At 38.5% G+C, this 20,698-nt stretch overlaps 1 protein-coding gene across 2 annotated transcripts; it reads left to right on the top strand.

Annotated features, from left to right (window-relative positions):
* Window positions 1-924: 924 nt before the first annotated feature.
* Window positions 925-13,955, top strand: LOC132839134 (RCC1 and BTB domain-containing protein 1-like). Of its 2 annotated transcripts, none has more exons than XM_060859938.1 (12): window positions 925-1,099; window positions 1,997-2,214; window positions 3,056-3,206; window positions 3,834-4,000; window positions 4,699-4,857; window positions 5,082-5,189; window positions 5,378-5,520; window positions 6,812-7,002; window positions 7,278-7,404; window positions 8,074-8,225; window positions 8,429-8,559; window positions 10,889-13,955. In XM_060859938.1, exons 2-12 carry the CDS (start codon window positions 2,089-2,091, stop codon window positions 11,027-11,029), a joined length of 1,596 nt encoding a protein of 531 aa, XP_060715921.1. In that variant the 5' UTR covers window positions 925-1,099; window positions 1,997-2,088; the 3' UTR covers window positions 11,030-13,955. The 2 variants fall into 2 exon arrangements, with proteins under 2 accessions (XP_060715921.1, XP_060715922.1); XM_060859939.1 differs by having other exon boundaries at window positions 959-1,014.
* Window positions 13,956-20,698: the final 6,743 nt, after the last annotated feature.

Genomic DNA, 20,698 nt, shown 5'->3' with positions numbered 1-20,698 from the left:
AGTTAAGTATTAATGGTGTGAAAATTATAGATAAAAAATGTAATAACTTTTATATAAAAAAATTCACATGATTAAAGATTGTACATTAGGCAGGCACCTTCACTGGCTATATTTGTATAGTGCAGCATACAATGCAGTATGAGTTACCTGTTAGGAGTTCTTTTTAAGTGTGTTACTAATTATTATTGTATTTATTGCATTTTTTTTATCGTGTTTTTATTTATTTTATTATTATTATTGTTTTATTTTTTATGCTTTTTGTTCTATTGTTTATTTTCTATTGTATGTACAGCAGTTTGGTGAACACCTGCTGTTTTAAAAAGGTGCGCTATAAATAAACTTTGATTTTATTTTTATTTTAATAATTATGTATAGAAAATATCACATACACAAACAGAAATGGAATAATGTTTTTCCAGAAATAGAAGAATCCTGTGATGTTAATAATAAACCTAACATTACATTATTTAAAATTTAACTTAAGCATTATATTGAGGCCCTAAAAGATGTAAGAAATAAAAAAGCGAAGCGGATGTATAGAATTTTTGAATCCTTTTCTTTTTGGAACACACTAAGTATTTTTTGGATTTTTTTTTTTTCCAAAATTTCTCAATCACTCCATCATACTTGTCTTTTTCTTTTTCCGTGAAGACAAACGTGTTACACACATCCAGTGCGCCTCGTCCTGCCACCTGTTAGCAGCAATGCCATCTTTCTTCGTTCGTTTCCATCCAACACAATGGCGAGGGCATAAAGTTTAAAACTTTGCGTGAAATCTTTCCAGTTTTCATTTATATTTCCTGTCAACTTTATTTTGAACGGAAGAAAATCGTCATTTTAATCATTTATCCTGGTACCATGTAATGATATTAACTTCCCTCTAGAGGCCATCACACACAATATACCCAACTCAATACAACACACACACACAGAGAACTGATAACATTAGAACGCTGAAAACTGTAGAAGCTCCAGTCGGTAATATTATCTGAAACAATCTGCATTCGTTGTTTGGTAGCTTTCTCTCTTTCTCTCTCTCTCTCTCTCTCTCTCTCTCTCTCTCAGTTCTATCCAGTTTGCTGATGGAGCGATGCTGTAGGTCAGTACCTCAGTACTATACGGGTTATGATAGCTAATAGCTGTCTTAGCTAACAATTGTCTTTCTGGACAGTTATAAAGCTGGCTAGTTAATGAGCTAATGTAGTAGCTAATATGTTTGCTAATGCTAACGTACACAGCGCGTGCTAACTCTGTTATTCAGTTAGCTAGTAGCTTGTGTTAGCTGTTGATATATTTGACACATCATTGTTGTTTTTCGGTTGTATCCTCACTTCCTTCACTAGCTCATCACATATGGACTTCTAGACTTTATCAATAATAAGCTTTCAGTGTTTTCTAGCAACGTCAGGTCAGAAAGCTAACAGGATTACACGACATTTATATTACTGTTCTCTAAACAAAGGCATATAGATAAGAGATAATACTGCACTTTGGTGTCTATTCATCTTTGCATAGATTTCCATGGATATTGGACAATGTGTTTATTGTGTAAGAGTTCAGTTTCTGTACTGTGTAGAAATCTAATGTAAAAGTGGCCAGAACAAAAACATGATCACAGTAACATTACTATAAATATAAATAAACTATAAATATAACTTTGTTTTATTTGATTGACAAAAGTCAGAATGTGTCAGTGTGCTTGTGTCAGTGTCACATATGTAGAGATTTAAAACTAGCATCAGTTTAGTTTGGAGGGAAATTTCCCAGTATATATTGAAAAAAACTGGAAGAAATTTGTCAAGCAGCAAAAACAACCACTGAATCTTATGGAATTGCTGCTCATGCAATATCACAGCTATTTGCCCTCTAAATAACCACCCCTCGTTGTCACAGATACGTACAGGTTTTGAACCCATGATCTCCCAGCCATAGGGACAATTTCTATATTAATGTGCTCTGGTAATAATCTTTCTGTGGTTGACCCTTCAACAAAAAGGGGTTGACCCTTTTGCCTCTTCTAGTGTTGTATCTGCTTCTGCCCCATCCAAACCTGTTTCCCCTTTACCCTGGAGCTTCAACTGTACAGCAATGGTGGATGTAATCAAATGGCCACTGTTTAGCCTCTTGAGTGAACAGGACGCTGCTTCAATACGTCAGGCGTGCGTGTTTGGAACATCTGCCAATGAGGCGATCTACATCACCCATGATAACGAGGTGAGTGTGATGTGATGTGCAGTAGGATTCATAACCCAGTTTAGAAGGAGGCTAAGCAGTACCAGATTAGAATCAGAATCAGGTTTATTGGCCAAGTGTGTTGACACACACAAGGAATTTGGTTCCAGCTGTTGGTGATTCTGAAAAATACAGACATAAATGACACTATACTATACATTTAGCTTGGACTGTACAAGACAAAACAGACTATACAAGACAATGTGAGACAATATAGACAGTACGAGTATATATGACAGTACGAGAATATATGACAGAACAGTAATGTACATAAAGTGTGAGCGTGCATGGTAGTGCAAATTGCAGTATTGTGTAGTATTGTGCTTTTGTACAATATACAGAAGCAGTAGTGTGTGTAACATACACGGATGATGTGATGACTGACAGTTCTGATAATGCAGTACTTATAGATATGAAGCAGGGAATATAATTATGGTGAGTTGTTAATGATGGTGATTGCCTGGGGAAATAAACTGTTTCTGTGTCTGCCAGTTTTGGTAAACAAAGTTCTGTAGCACTTGCCAGAAGGGACGAGCTGAAAGAGGTTGTGTCTAGGGTGGGAAGGGACAGTAGTGATTTTTCCTGCCCAGTTTCTGGTTCTTGTATCATACAAGTCCTGGGGAGTGGGCAGGGGGGCACCAATTAGTTTTTTCTGCTGTTTTAACTGTGTGTTGCAGTCTGTTCCTGTCCTGTTTTGTTTCATCATATTTACCCAGTTCATTCTAGTTCTTAATGTAATATAAAGTCTCAAACTACATTTAATTCTGTTGATATTGAGCTTATATGGAGGAATCCTGTGTATTTTTGTTGTTTTATTGTACAGGTGTACGTCTTTGGGCTGAACTGCAGCAACTGCCTGGGCACAGGGGACAGCACAAGCATCATCGTCCCTAAAAAGCTAAACTGTCTGAGTGGGAAGAAGGTGGTCAGTCTAAGCTATGGCAGTGGGCCACATGTGCTGCTCACAACAGATGGTAAGACGGATACTAAGATTCTCACTAAGGAATTAGGTTACACCAGCAACTACATTAAAGACACAATTGTGTATTGCATAAAGAGAATGTGTACTACTTGAGGTTCTCATCACTATGGAATGTTTTCCGAGGGATAAAACAAGCTGTCCAAAAAGTCTGGGAACCAAATCTCAAATTTACATAAACTGAGTTATATTTATTATCTATAAAATAAGCTTTACCTGCTCTGCTCATCATGATTTTGTTGCTATTCTGAATATACTCAGGTTGCCATATTTGCTCAATCTATTCACATTTTCCTGATTTACAATACAATACAATATGTAATGTCAACTGTAAAGCAAACTGTTGTGTAACTTTAGGGCTGTTTTGTAATTTGGGTCTAGACTTAGTTTCAGGAAAGTCAGAAATGAAAGAAGGAAGAGTACAAATCCCTTACTTTTACCACATTGAACTCAAATTGTCTGTGATAAAGACTTGTGCTGTGAGTCCATTTTATCACATGTGGATCAGTCATGAAAATGTCTATATAAAGATATCTGTATCACCCAAGCACATCCAAAATTGTGAGATATTCTAGTGCCAGTATATTGTCTTTTCTGATCAGTGCGTTGTTTGCCTTTGCAGAAGGCCAGCTGTACGCATGGGGACATAACGGATACAGTCAGCTAGGGAACGGTACCACCAATCAGGGAGTGTCTCCTGTGCTTGTATCTACTAACCTCCAGAGCAAGAGGGTGATAGAGGTGGCTTGTGGATCACACCATTCAGTCGCCCTGACCCATGATGGAGAGGTGAGAGTCTGAAGTCTGAGCTGCCTTCTTTAATATTAATAGTGATTTTTTGTTTTTTTTTGACATGGGTGGTAAATCCAGGTTGTCGAATAAACCCACATGATCTTAGTGTTCATTTCATTCATAGGTCAATGCATGTTAAAAATCATTAGATAGTAATAAATTACTTAACTGCTTCAGATATCTGTCAGCTTGGCTGTTTAGCGACATTGTGCTTACTGTAAGCAGGAACTTGTGATACACGACTGTAGGCTTGAAGGGTCATTGTTCTCCTTTAGGCTCCAGCTAAACCAGGTATTGTACATTTGTCTATGTGCTTGTTTGCAAATCAATAGTTCTTATTTTATTTGAAAACATTGTGTGTGGTTTTTTGTCTGTAATTTGTATCAACAGAAGGAAATTCACGCTAGAGTCTGTAAAGGTTATCGCTTTAGTTCTGTTTATAAATAAGGCCAATATTATAGCTGTTTGCAATTTCTTTATTGCAATTAATAAGTTTACTTTTCAATAGGAATGTACTAATAAAGCAGTTTTTTTTAGCTTAAATGCTGCAATGTCTCGAAATGTTTTTGGTTTAAGTATGTAAAAGACAAATTTTTTTTATTTCAAAGCAATACTCAATAAAACAAGTATTTAATAGTTGTTGATTATTTATTGGTTTGTACATCACTTATCATTTCAAATGGTTGGTCACTTAGGTGTTTGCTTGGGGCTATAATAACTGCGGTCAAGTAGGATCAGGTTCCACGTCTAACCAGCCCACACCACGCAGGGTCTCCAGCTGCCTCCTTAACAAAGTAGTGGTCAGCATAGCCTGTGGTCAGACTTCTTCCATGGCGGTAACGGACAACGGAGAGGTAAAAGCGAACATGCCATAGCATTACTCCTTCGCTTAGTCCAAAGAGATATACATATTTTCATTTGTCAGATTTTGAGCAGCATCTGGTTCAATCATAATCTCAGTGACCGACCACATCATCAACTTTTTGTGAAGTCATTCTTACTTCACTCATGTCTGTTTTTGTTCTTGTTTATATTCTTTGTACGTTTGGCTCCTTAAGTGTGTGCCTGTGTGTTTTAGGTGTACGGTTGGGGATACAATGGTAATGGACAGCTTGGTTTGGGGAACAATGGAAATCAGTTGACACCATGTCGTCTAGCAGGGCTGCAGAGTGTTTGCATCATGCAGGTCATTTTTGTTAATTTTATACCAGCCACTATCCAAAATCCACAAATGTACTGAAATTTTTAGTTGTAAACAACAATTCAATCTTTAGTTTATTGTAATGAAACAGTTGATGTCCAGTTGATGTTGATGTAAAGATAAATGTCATTTAGCTTATTGTATTGAGATAATGGTTTTCCCATGTGTTTCAGATAGCCTGTGGTTATGCCCACTCACTTGCACTAACAGACGAGGGACTGTTATACGCATGGGGAGCCAACACTTATGGCCAACTTGGCACAGGCAACAAGAGCAATCAGCTTAGCCCTGTTCAGGTCATGGCTGAGAAAGAGAGGTATGACGGGTAGGGCTGAAACGATTAGTCGACATTGTCGACAACAACAAATTGTCGACAAATATCTTTGTTGTCGAGTAGTCGTTTGTTCTCACGTGTCCTAATGTAAGGGCCTGCAATATCGCGATTTGACCGCTACGGCGCTGTAGCGCTAGAGTGTAATGCAGCCCTAACAAATGCGGTAGAAGAGAACTTTTAAAAGAAGCGCAAATTATGACGGAGTGCAAGCGAATGCGAACAAGCAAGGTGTGGGAAAGTTCTACAAAACTTCCAACCAAAAATGCAGTTGTGTGCAATACATGCAAGGCAGAACTTGCGTTTCATGGAAGCACAACGTGCATGCTCGAGCACATGAAAAGGAAACATCCTGGCACAAGAGGAGGCTGGAATTTCTTCATTTTAATTCAGCACTTATTTGAAAATCCAAAAAAAGGCCAGTGCAGAAAGGACACTGTTACTGTACATACTGCTTTTCATTAAACTGAACACTTGTTTTACAAATGAAGCTCTTAATACTGCTGCCAAGAGATGTTTACATTCAAACATATATATATATATTTTGTCTGTAATGCAGCTGATTCATTTGTGTAAATTTTTTTTTTAATTAAAAGATAACAGAATATTTAAACAGTGCTTAAAAAGAGAATGACCTGTTTAATTGGCTCAAAGTTCATTAAAACAACCATTTCAAAAGCTGAAGTGATTTTCTTTTTTTATATTATACTTAGAATATGTATAAATCAATGTTTTAACTAATTGAAAAGGCTGAATAATCGTTCAAAACTTACTGATTAGTCGTCAATGACATTGACAATAATCGATGATTAGTCGAATAATCGTTCTAATAATCGTTAGATTAATCGATGATCAAAATAATCGTTTGTTGCAGCCCTAATGACTTTTTTACTTGCACTTATTTTTGTTTTCTATTTTTCTAAGTGCACATGTCCGGCTATTATGACTAAATGCTGGGTGTGGCACATTGAGTTAATGACAAAGAGTGTGTGTGTGTGTGTGTGTGTGTGTGTGTGTGTGGGTGTGTGGATGGTCAGCATGCCAGTACTTCTCCACATTGTTGTGTCTTGGATCCCTTTCCTGTCAGCTTGATCTTGTTTTTCCTCCGCTTCCTGCAGTTGCAGGAAGAAAGCATTTTATAAAAAGAAAAATTTACTGAAATGAATTTTGGACCTCTAGTCTGTTCAGGAATGCTTTAATATGGTTCCTCAGTTGGTTTTTAGCCTCTGATGAGTTTCCTTATCTATTCCCTCCCTTTCCTTTGATTATTCTTTAGGATTGTGGAGGTAGCAGCCTGTCACTCCACACACACCTCGGCAGCGAAGACGCAGAGTGGCCGGGTGTATATGTGGGGCCAGTGCAGAGGCCAGTCCATTGTCTTACCCCACCACACTCATTTCAGCTGCACCGACGACGTCTTCGCCTGCTTTGCAACACCGTCTGTCATGTGGAGACTCCTGTCCATGGGTGAGTCTGGAGAAGCTTAATATTACTGCGAGATTGTTGAATAGTTTTTCATGGTCCAAATGTAAGAGGATCAGAGATTTATTCCAGAAGCATATCAGTTCATGATACTGTACTGTATGATTGCGGTGATTTTTTTCCTTTTTCAAAATACATTGTTCTGTGTTTTTTTTCCTGTTTTGGTTCAGCTTCTCTCCAGGTCACAGCTGAGCCCTGTATTGTGTGTCTACATGTCATCTTGCTAAAGTGTATTAACATATCTGTTACTCTGCTTGTAGAGCACGATGATTTCCTGACTGTGGCCGAGTCTCTGAAGAAAGAGTTTGACAGCCCTGAGACTTCAGACCTCAAATTCAGCGTTGAGGCCAAATTCATTCATGTCCACAAAGCAGTGCTTAAAATTAGGTGCATGCTTCACTCCATTACACTCAATGTAGGAAGTGAGATTAGTTCATTGGCACTAAAAAGTGTACAGTGTTTGTTTTTGCCATGCAGAGGTTTAAATTATCAGAGAATTTGAAGTCTACTTAGATGTCAGCTTGGACATGGAGTCATGGTCTGACTTGAGCTTCAAATCATGTAAAGAATGGTTTTGCAAAATATTATTCCAGTTGTACCTCATGATTTATTATTTACACTTTGATGTTTTTTGAAAGGGCAATAGAGAAGATTTAGTAAAAGGGTTTAGCAAGTGTTTTGCGTATAAAATTATTACTCAAATGGTTACAAGAAGCCCTCGTTTCCAGCTACAACAACTCATTTAACTTGGTAACATTACAACACCTAGAACTTTATACACGCAAAACACATTTCAGATTTGCTACCACACTGCAATCATGTCTTTGTTTGGTTCTTGTATGTTTGATTTGATCTGAGTTTGAATGAACCTGCTCAGCTGTCACACCTGACATACAAACACACCATGATTTAAAGTAACCAAACCAAATGATGTAGGTTTAATACTTCTTAATGATCTGATACAGTATTCATAGTACAGATGTAGAGTACAGAGAACACTTATCAGACTCATGTTCGTTATTATTAAAAATGTGTACTATATTATTTCTTTCACAGATGTGAACACTTCAGATCCATGTTTAATTCCAAGTGGAATGAAGATATGAAAGAGGTGATTGAGATCGATCAGTTCTCCTACCCAGTGTACAGGTCCTTCCTCAAGTTCCTCTACACGGACACAGTAGATCTTCCTCCAGAGGATGCTATTGGTGAGTGCAACACGGAGCATGAGAAGTTTCTAGTCCATCTACACACAATTAATATGTACATGACAAAAAAATGTTAGAATAAAAATCAGTATACAATATTTCTGTTTCCATAACTGGCTATAACCAGCAAATAAAAAATGTGCATTGATCATTACATCAATGTTCACTGGTCATTTTTCCACTTTTGTTTATTTTTTTTGCAGGACTGCTGGATCTGGCAACTTCGTACTGTGAGAACAGGCTAAAGCGGCTATGTCAGCACATCATAAAGCGGGGCATCACTGTGGAAAATGCTTTCTCCCTGCTTTCTGCTGCAGTCAGATACGACGCTGAGGTACAAATGACCCACCCGCTCTTACAGGACACATTAAACTTCTGGCTCATGACAAGTTTAACTTTCTAGGTCTGGGTTGTCTAAAGCTTTAAAAACATGCACAGGTATAACTGTTATCTGTGTGTGTGGAAATGTGAGTGAGCCATTAACATGATGAAGAAAATCATTTGCCCAGCTCTTGTTCCTTTTGCCCTGTGATGATAGACTTTGACTGTTATCCTAGAGATTTATTTTAAATTGGGTCGCTGTATTAGCTCGAGAATAAAAACAAAGCTTTTTATTTGGTATGATTATTTAAGCGTAAAGCACATAAGAGACTTCAATATTGTTTGTTCAGAATTCCATCGTGTGCTGTACTGCACACATCAGACTGAGGGGAAACGATGATCTTTCCACAATGGGAAGCATGCAGATTTGTGGAAACAATGACAACCTCTGCTGCTATCACGACAGTTATGTTAGTCACCTCACATTTAGAGAGAAAATAAAGACACTAGCCACTCACATGTCTGTTACGTGCAACCTGAGGGCAGAGCACCACGTCAAAGCTGAGATTAAATTTAGTTAAAAGAGAAAAATAATCGTAAACTTGTTCACTACCACTTTTTACCAGGGTTCCAGGTAATGGAGAACTAGTTTTGAGTGAAGGCAATTTCAGTATTTATCTTACTGTAATTACACTAATCAATCTATTTTGGGCAGTGGTGTTTAAAGGATATGTAAAGGCTCTGGGTTACTGATCAGAAGATCAGGGGTTCAAGCCCTTCTACAGTGGTGTTGTATCATGTCTGTCTCTCTCTGCACTGACCCCAACTTTCTAACAAGGGGATATGCAAATAAATAATCTCACTGCACTGTAATATATATGTGACAAATAAAGGCTTATACAGTGCCTTGCAAAAGTATTCATACCCACTGAACTTTTCCACATTTTGACATGTTACAACCACAAAGAAAAATGTATATTATTGGGATTTTATGAAATAGACAGAAAGAAAGTGGCACATAATTGTGAAGAGGAATGAAAATTGTAAATGGTGTCCAAATCTTTTTTACAAATAAATATCTGAAAAGTGTGGTGTGCGTTTGTATTCAGCCCCCTTCACTCTGATACCCCTAATTAAAATCCAGTGAAACCAACTGCCTTCAGAAGTAATTAGTAAATAGAGTGTACCTGTGTGTAATTTAATCTCAGTATAAATACAGCTGTTCTGTGAAGACCTCAGAAGTGTGTTAGAGAACATTAGTGAAAAAACAGCATCTTGAAGAACACACCAGAAAGGTCAGGGATAAAGTGGTGGAGAAGTTTAAAGCAGGGTTAGGTTATAAATTAATATCCAAAGCCTTGAACATCTCACAAAGCACTGTACAATCCATCATCCGGAAATGGAAAGAGTATGGCACAACTGCAACCCTACCAAGACATGGCCGTCCACCTAAACTGACAGGCCGTGCAAAAGGAGAGCATTAATCAGAACAGCAGCCGAGGCCAGAGGTCAGATGAGACCAAAATTGAACTTTTTGGACAAAATTCAAAACGTTATGTGTGGCGGAAACTTAACCCTGCAAATCACACTGAACACACCATCCCCACTGTGAAACATGGTGGTGGCAGCATCATGTTGTGGGGATGTTTTTCTTCAGCAGGGACAGGGAAGCTGGCCAGAGTTTATGGGAAGATGGATGGAGCCAAATACAGGGCAATCTTAGATGAAAACCTGTTAGAGTCTGCAAAAGACTTGAGATGGGCGGAGGTTCACCTTCCAGCAAGACAATGACCCTAAACATAGCCATAGCTACAATGAAGTGGTTTAGATCAAAGCATATGCATGTGTTAGAATGGCCCAGTCAAAGTCCAGACCTAAATCCAATTGAGAATCTGTGGCAAGGCTTGAAAATCGCTGTTCACAGATGCTCGCCATCCAATCTGAATGAGCTTTAGCTATTTTGTAAAGAAGAATGGGCAAAAATTTCACTCTCTAGATGTGCAAAGCTGGAAGAGACATACCCCAAAAGACTTGCAGCTGTAATTGCAGCAAAAGGTGGTTTCACAAAGTATTGACTCAGTGGGGATGAATACAAATGCATGCCACACTTTTCAGATATTTATTTGTAAAAGAAATTTGGACATCATTTATCTTTTTACCTTCCACTTCACAATTATGTGCCACTTTGTGTTGGTCTATCACATAAAATCCTAATAAAATACATTTTTGTTTGTGGTTGTAATGTGTCAAAATGTGAAAAAGTTCAGTGGGTATGAATACTTTTGCAAGGCACTGTACGTCTAATCAGTCATAATCTCTATCTCTCTCTCCTTCTCAATTAGGATCTTGAAGAATTCTGCTTTAAGTTCTGTGTGGACCATCTGACCGAGGTGACTCAGACTGCAGCATTCTGGCAGTTTGACGGGAACATGCTGAAGGAGTTTATCTGTAGAGCCAGCCGCTGTGGAGCTTTTAAAAACTAAATAATCAGCTAAATTTTCCCATGAGTGCAGCTGTTACTACAAACTCATCTTCACCACTAGAGGGCACTCTGCTCGACTGTTACCGCCTGCATTTTGAGCCCTTTTGCTTTATTACAGATATCCGAGAAGGAGAATTTTTGTTTATTCCCATGGAGTGAACAATTTTTTGATAAAGGGTTGTTGAAATTATCTTAATAGATGCTTTCTAGGAGAAATAGATTTTTCTTTATGGGGAGTTGTTTTGTTTCACAGTAGATATTGTATTAAAGGTTTGGTGCACGATGTTTGAGAAATGCTTCAGAAAACTGAGTCGGGCCGACTAACAAAACAAACGTGTAGCCAATGAGCAGAAAGGAGCGTGTCTTGTCAATATGGGCAGAGAGAGTGTTCAGTGCACATGTCTGACATTAGCTGCAAGCGATTGAAACAATGACATGGCGGATAAAAATGAAAAGCGAAAAAAGGCTTACGATAAGGCACGAAGCAGGACCCGTGTTGATATAGGATCAGCTTTCCAGCGCTGGAGAGAACTGAACGTCTTCCGCGTGAAACAGAGCTAAACCTTTCACGGTACAACACGCAGTACTACATAAACACATTTGTATTACCATAGTATTACTTCATTAGTTCATTTATTGATTAAAATATCCCCTCGGCCAGCTGCCCCAGCAGGTTCCGCCATAATAGTTGCCTGGGTTACTTATGTACAGGTATGTGTGGGGCGGAACTATCAAAACAGGGGTGACATCTATTTGGGTTAGGGGCGTGTTTGTTTAGGTGATTTCAAATGTCAACATTGGCTTTCAAACATTGTGCACCCCACCTTTAATAGGAAGTAATAGACATTGTTTTTCCATTAGACTTTACAGCACTTGGGTTGACAATTAGAGATGCTCCGATCAGCATTTTTGGAGCCGATTACCGATCACCAAGATCATGATCTGCCGATTGCCGATCACAGAATGGCAGGGGTATGGGAATCTTTTATCTATAATCTAGCAGAGTTTGCACCATTTTTAGAAATGAAATTAACTCTAAATTAACTGTATTGAGAAAAAAAACTGTAGAAATTGGCTACAGTCAAGATCTTGAAGAACCACCAAGTGTTTATTTTAGAAAATGAGAACTTAAGGCTACTGTAAGACATTTCCCAAATAAGGCAGAGTAACTTAAAATTATTCCAAACAAAGAGGGGTCAGGCAGACCAACACACATCAGATCAGCTTAATGGGATGTAGCCTCTTAATACACTGATTACATTTTATAATTGGCAGCAAAATGTAAAACTTGTTACACCAAAACTGGCTACTGCCACAAATTACAAAACTATGGCAAGTGTTTTTTTTCTGTTATTATTATTATGAACGTCTGATGTAGTTGAGAAACCAACTACATCAGATCCAAAAAATTAAATAATGAAAGCTACTGTAAGCCAATGCCATCCTTTCTAAATAACAAGGCAGAGAAACAAGGAGGCCAAGCAGATAGTTACCAACCAGATGAACTTGGGATGGTATGAGGTTACAAAGGCCCAGGCTACTTGTAAAATGTAAATAAAATGTAAATAAAATTTAATATATTAAAATTAAACAATTGGCCACAAAAATGTTTCAACCAAAACATGTTGGGCCTCGGCCTACTAACACAGAGTACAAAATCCTTCAGGTCTCATAAAAGGCATCACTCACACTCACATCACTACTAGTTTAAATGCATCACTCACAGTTGGCTGGTTGAGGGATGGGGATGTTGTTAGCTTCGGCTGGTTTAGTTTCTCATACTCGGCATATTCAGTTGTATGGCGTGTTCTAAGATGCCTAATCATGTTAGTGGTATTAAAATGCCGTTGCTTGCTTCCACCTCGAGGGATTTCATCACGACATACATTGCAAACGGCTGACTTTACGTCTTTATCGGACACTGAAAAACTTCCTGACGGGAGAACTCATGTTGCCACTGGTAAGCTCTGCTCTGCTGTTGTTTACCTGTGCGCCGTGCATGCACGTGTGAAAAAGTCGCGCGAGTAATTTACGTCACGTGATCGGCTTTTTTGATTTTTAGCTATTTTTAGCCAATATCGGCCGATCATGATTGGTGGCCGATCAATCGGAGCATCACTATTGACAATGGCAGTTAGGTCATCTTCACTTCTGTTACAGAGATGTGTAACCTGTCAGTCTTTAACTCTATAATCCTCGCTGGAATCTCAGTTTAATTTACAATTGACAGTGTAGAGTCATGGTAATGTCCTAACATGCCTGCTGGCCTTATTGGGCTTGTTTGGACTGTAGTGGGAACTGAATAACACGTTTTTTTATGGTATTTCGAACATGTTGCTATGCTGTGCATCATTGTACAATATTTTTGCCCCAACAACACTAAACCCCAATCCTTACCCCAATGACATCACATTCCAATTGGCAGAGCCAGGGTTAAAGCAACAAGAGAGATTAATGGGAGTTTTCTTTCCTAATCTGGTGCGACTCAGTTATTATTCATTTCAGTTGGAGCACCTCTTATGTTCGCTGCTCCAGTGTTGATCATGACACTTTAGCAAAGTCTTTAATTCACTGCATTCCATATGTAGAGACATACATCACTACACATGTCCACTTGAGGAAACCTCTTTTTTTAATCAGAAATTCCATGGATGCTCAGTTGAAGTTTCAGTGCTTAATCTACAAGACCTATTGGCTGAGAATTTTAGGCAAACAACCAGCTGGGCACAAAGCTGCACATTAAAATGCACTGTTCCCTATAGTTAATGACTGCACAGACATCATTTTCATTTTTTATGACTTTGTGTTTATGATAAATGCTTGTGAATATATATATATAAAAAAAAGGGCAAAAAGTTTATTTTTTGTGAAATGTATATATTGTATAGGTTTTGAAATAAATTTAAAATGAAGTGATTTAAAATAAAGCAGTGATGTAAGTTATTAACTTATTAAAATTTAATAAATTAAACGTAAATCAAGGACTGAGTTTTGTTAAACTTTTTCCCCGTGTACGGTAATGTCGATTTGTTAACTTTTTTGTGTAAATCAGGAAAAATATTGCATTTAAAGTCACTTAGTCTGGCAAAATATTGACTTTTAGAAACTATTTTAGGAAACGAATGTGAATTTATGATGTCATAATAGTACCATAAACTTGAGACTTCATTGGGATGTAAATTTAGCCATTTAACATGTTCTGCACTAATACAGCTTAAGTCATTTGTTTCGGTCAGTGAAGCAGCTGATATCCTTTAAGAATATATTTTAATTTAATTTTTTTTGGTTGCCAACATTACTTATACATTTCTAGGCAATTTCTGTAAGTTTTCACTGCATATATTTAAAACAGCCAAATGGACTGGACAAAGACTGCTCATTTGTTCAATCTTGATCCCAGGCTTTCCACTCAGAATAAAATAATCTATAATCTAATCTATAACTATATAATAATTCTATTCCTTGTCAATATTGTACCTTATTGTATAATTCCTGTCTTTTACCTAGAAGTATAAATGTAGTAGTATCTTTTTTTTTTAATGTACACTATCCACATGTCAAGGCTGAAAGAGAAATATAAAAAAAAATGCTGCTGATGATGGAAGAGTTTAATAGTTTTAAAAGCTGGGGTTAGAAGAAAGAAGAAATGGGTTCATCTTCAAAGGAGAGGATGACGTCATTAACTTGAAGGAGAGCAGCACACAGACGGAGGGCAAAGTGCAAGGTGAGAACCTGCTAGGCTGTTAGTGGTATAGCACGTTCGCCTCACACCTCCAGGGTTGGGGGTTCGATTCCCGCCTCCGCCTTGTGTGTGTGGAGTTTGCATGTTCTCCCCGTGCGTCGGGGGTTTCCGCGCACACGCAGTCAGAGCTGGAGGCATTTATCTGTAACGGCGGCAACCAAAAGCAACCACTATTCTTATTACCAGAGATGATAGCACAAACAAAATATTAATGCAATATTAATACTAAATAAAAATAACATTTATTGATTTGGTCTTTGTCTTGTGAATATTTATTCTATTAATGACTGCATTCATTGGACACACTGTTTGTAGAGAATGCACACTACATGAACTGATCTGATTCAAGACTGGCATCATTACATCATGCATAAAATTTTGGTGTCCACTTTTGCCATTTAAGAATACCATAACATTTGGCTTATTATGTAGTCATATAAAATATAAAACTCTTCTTGTTTTAAATTCTCACTGAGGGCTAAACCCCCTAAAGATGAAACCCTAGAACCGTCCCTGCTCTTATACCTACCGAACATCACTGAGATTTTACTTTTTACTTTTACTTCAAATACTTAAGTACATTAAATATCAGAAAATTACTTTTGATACTTAAGTACAGTAAATATCAGATACTTTAAGACTTTTACTTGAGTAATATTCTAAAAGGTGACTTTCACTTCTACCAAAGTCTTTTTCTAGTACGATGCTTAAACTTTTACTCAAGTATTGCTTTCTAGTACTTTATACTGGTGCCCTGTGATGGGTTGGCACTCCGTCCAGGGTGTATCCTGCCTTGATGCCCGATGACGCCTGAGATAGGCACAGGCTCCCCGTGACCCGAGATAGTTCGGATAAGTGGTAGAAAATGAGTGAGAGAGTTGCTCATTCTCCATTCACTCGGATTATGAGCTCATCTTGCCCTGCGCACCGCTAAATGTCCCAGTGTAACACTGCACGTGGTTACTGCCACCCTGTGTCCATTTGATGAAATACATGTCATTGTGTGTTTTTCCCCATTATCTCTCATTAGTATTCAATTATATAAATCAGAGTAAAATAAAATACCATTGTAATAGAAGGAAAGGAAACAAAAATTCATAATCTCAACAAATCCTATTTTGTGAGTGTCACATGTCCATTACCATTATATCCCCAACCGTACACCTAAAACACTCAGGCACACACTTAAGGAGCCAAACGTACAAAGAATATGAACATGAACAAAACAGACATAATAGAATTGTAAGAATGACTTCACAATAAGTTGATGATTGTATTGTATTGTATGTCTTTATTGTCCACCAAGGTGGAAATTTTTCTTTGGCTCACCATCACTTAAAAATAAGAAAAACAAAAGGAACTGGAAAATAAAAACAAAGACCAATATCCATTAGAATATCACATTATCACATCACATCACAGTATCTCAGATTACACTTGTTTTATCAATCGCTTGAGAAATTCAGAAATTTAATAGCATTTGGGATAAAAGACCTCTTAAACACGTTTTTATGTGCTAAGGGAACCCTATATCATCTGCCAGATTTCATAGGCTCAAACTGACCAAAGAGAGGGCGAGAAGCATCTGCTAGAATGCTTCTTGCCTTCTCCTTTGTTCTTTCTGCATACAGTTGTGTCAAGAGCTTCTGTGTCCTGCCATCAATTTTGCTTGAAATTGACACAAATCTGGAGAGCTTATTCTTCAGTTTACAGTTTAAATGCTCATACCAGGCGGTAAGATGAAACATCAGGCACTCTCAATAATAGATGTATACACAAGTTCTAAAATGTGCTGACTGACACCGAGACCACTGAGCCACCTTAGAAGAAAAAGTCACTGTGAACAGCTTCTAAAAAGGTACTCTGTATTATCAGTAAAACTCATCTGGCAGTCCAGAATTGATCCAAGATATTTACAACTTGATGATGTGGTCTGTCACTGAGATTGTGATTGAACCAGATGCTGTTCAAAATCTGACAAATGAAAATATGTATATCTCTTTGGACTAAGCGAAGGAGTAAAGCTATGGCATGTTCGCTTTTACCTCTCCGTTGTCTGTTACCGTCATGGAAGAAGTCTGACCACAGGCTATTGTTATGCCCGGTCTAGGGGTGAAGGCGCAACATGAAAGGGTACGAGGAAACAGAAGGAACGGAATGAACAATATTTTTGATGAGAATAACAAATTTCACATTTACAACTAGGGGTATGTCTTGAGGAGCCGACAAAGCCAAAATAACAAACAGAAACATCTAATTGTTCTACCCTTTAAATTCCCTACTTTGCAAACAAAAAGAAAAGAAAATACAATTACTTCCCTAACTGTACACAATCAATAAAAGGTTCAAACAAAAAATGGTGTCGGTATCCCTACCTACCCAATACTATATACAAATATTTACAGGTTAGCTAATAAGTCCAAAGAGGGGCAATCCAGAATCAAAGTCAAAAGAACAGGCAATAATCAGCATTAAAGGAATGGCTAAACACGCTATCACTGACAAATCTCACACAATACTAACTATAAGCAAACGAATAACAAAAACACAGCAGCAGCAGCAGCAGCAGCAGCAGCAGCAGCAGCAGCAGCAGCAACAACAAAAAGCTAAAGCAGGAAGAGGTGGTGGAGGCTTTATAGGCCGCAGGAAGTCAGCTGACCAGGCAGGGCGTGGCACCAGGTAACCTTCAGGAACCAATTGGTGTTCATCCTGCACAAAAACACAGACACCTCCCAAAACAGAAAACAAAAATAAAAAAGGACGTAACACTATGCTGACCACTACTTTGTTAAGGAGGCAGCTGGAGACCCTGTGTGGTGTGGGCTGGTTGGCCGTGGAACCTGATCCTACTTGACCGCAGTTATTATAGCACCAAGCAAACACCTGAGCAAGCACCAAGCAAACAACTGTTTGACCAACCAAGCATTCCTGACATCTAAATACAGTAGACTTCAAATTCTCTGATAATAATCAACCTCTGCATGGCAAAAAAAAAAAAAAAAAAAAACACTGTACACTTTTTGGTGCCAATGAACTAATCTCACTCCCCACAGTGTAAAAGGAGTGAAGCATGCACCTAATTTTAAGCACTGCTTTGTGGACATAAATGAATTTTTCCCTCAACGCTGAATTTCAGGTCTGAAGTCTCAGGGCAGCCAAACTCTTTCATTAGAGATTCAGCCACGGTCAAGAAATCATCGTGCTCTACAAGCAGAGTAACAGATATGTTAATACACTTTAGCAAGATGACAGGTAAGATTAGCAAGCTGACAAGATCCGCTTCCGACGGCCGACTTCCGATTTCCGACGACCGACTTACGATTTCCGACTTACGATCACAGTTTGCAATTTCTGACTGGATTTTTAAGTTCCGACTTCCGCGACTTCCGATAACTTTCAGGTCACGACTTCCGACGGCCGACTTCCGACCCGCGACTTCCGACGGCCGACTTACGACCCACGACGGCCGACTTCCGACCCACGACGGCCGACGGCCGACTTCCGACCCACGACGGCCGACTTCCGACCCACGACGGCCGACGGCCGACTTCCGACCCACGACGGCCGACTTCCGACTCACGACTTCCGACGGCCGACTTACGATTTCCGACTTACGATCACAGTTTGCAATTTCTGACTGGATTTTTAAGTTTTGATATAGTATCAAATAAAACAGCGCCTTCCGATAACTTTCAGGTCACGACTTCCGACGGCCGACTTCCGACGGCCGACTTCCGACGGCCGACTTATGACGGCCGACTTACGACCCACGACTCCCGACGGCCGACCTACGACTTACGACTGCCGACTTCCGACGGCTGACTTACGATTTCCGACTTACGACTTCCGAGTTCGACACAGTTTACAATTTCTGACTTTGGATGTTTGTTTTCATAAAATAGCAAATAAAATAGCAACTTCCGACTTACGAGTTATGACTTCTGAGTTCCCACTTCCGAGTTCCGACTTACGACTTCCGAGTTCCGACTTCCAAGTTCTGACACAGTTTGCAATTTCTGACCGGATTTTTAAGTTTTGATAAAATAGCAAATAAAATAGTGATTTCCGACTTCGAGTTCCCACTTACATACCTACGAGTTTCGAGTTATGGCGGGTCTTTCCCGACTTCACAGTTTTAAGTTCCGAGTTATACTTACAAATTCCGGCCGACTTCCGAGTTACGAGTTCTAACAGTTCTGACTTCGGATTTTTAAATTTAAAAATTTAATCAAATTTTTAAATAAAATAATAGTAATAGCATTTAAGTACGTAAGTGCCTAATAGCTATTATTAAGTAGCAAGTAGTAATGAATGCAGTGTATACAGCATTTATACTATTTTTCTCAAGAAATAACACAAATTTTGCAATTATTTATTCAATACAATTCATATAAAATCTCACAATAAAGATTAAAATCTCACAATACAAAGTGTACAAGTGTACGCTTCACTCATATTCATAGCTCAACACAGAATTGAGATAAAAGACAGTCTTACAAAGTTATCAAGCTTTCTCTCTGCCTCTGCCTTTCTCAAACTCTTGAGCTCAAATTCAATACTCTCACCAATAACAATAACCAATAACACGCTATTTAAATGCCTGGGTGTGCAACACTGCTGCTTCTGGCCGCAGAGCATAACGGCCATCCCATGAATCCTCTATTTTTAGCACACAAAGCTTTTGGCTTTTGTATGCGGTTTGAGGAAGGCGGCTTGTGTCTGTCATGTCCGCTAGCGGATAGCTGTAGATCACCAACATCGGTCAGAAAGCCTCCTCCAGCCCATTTATAAGTTCCACAGTGAATAATTCCTGGAGAAGGGAATAAAATACAAGAAAATAAAATGAGACCACTTTGACTGAAAAAAGACTGGTAAGGAAATTTTTGCATGAATGGCATCAAATAACGAATATGAACAATCATGAATTTGCAATTATGCTGCATTTAAACTCGTGTGGTATCAAATTTTTAGTTTTTTTGTTTTTAGTTTTTTTTATTAACTCCTTTGTGTTTGACTTTGTTCATCTATGTTCATATTCAAGACCCTCACTTTCACCAATAACGCTATGAAATAGTTTGGATTAAAATAAAGAGATGGGAGGCATCTTGTCTTTTGCGGGAACTGAACAAAAATTGCATGAGAAATTAGCAAGCAGAAAACTATATAGGGCTGCCTGATCCCAAAATTCACTGCCGACCATATCTCATGCTGCTGCTTTTTTGTTTAAAAAGAAAATGTTGAGGTAAACAACAAAACAATCATAGACATAAAAACAACACTAAATTTTAACTTTACCTTTCACGTTGTTTAATATCAAATAATAAATTGCAACATAAAATATCACTCATCACTAAGTGGATTTTCCAAAGGATACAGTAACTGTTCTGGTCTTCTCAGCACCGTTCCAAGGGAAGTGCGCACAGAACATGTGTGTATTAATCCATCTCTCCCCAGGAAAACATCTTCAATCTTTCCTATCTTCTATGTCTGTCGTGGCTCTGCCACAAGAACGACATTTAGCACCTCTGCTGTAGTGTTTACACAATGGTGAGCAGACCTTAAATTCATCAAGTAGTCCCTTTGGCCAACAAGTCCAAAATTCATTCAACAGCCTCTGACTGTATTTCCATCTCTTTGTCAAGGTTTCTCAATTCTGAACAGCTGGCTGAGGGTTAGATGCAATGGTCTTGGTGGTAGTGATGTTAAAAACCAGAAAATGAGCAGGAGTCAATGTCTGAGGTTCATCCAATTCATCGTGAATGGGGGTCTTGAATTTAGCACAGCTAAATTCAGTTAAGATCGTGGTTAGCGCTTCAAAATTTAATGAGGCTTTACCCAAGAGTCTCTTAAGGCATGACTTTGTTCACAAGACATTCCCAGAAACCTCCCCACCAGGCAGCTCGCTCGACTATATACTTCCAGGTTATT

Source organism: Tachysurus vachellii, chromosome 24, assembly GCF_030014155.1.
Source record: "Tachysurus vachellii isolate PV-2020 chromosome 24, HZAU_Pvac_v1, whole genome shotgun sequence".
NCBI lineage: Eukaryota > Metazoa > Chordata > Actinopteri > Siluriformes > Bagridae > Tachysurus > Tachysurus vachellii.
Note: the sequence above shows the minus strand (reverse complement) of the source record. Positions and strands in the feature narration are given on the sequence as shown.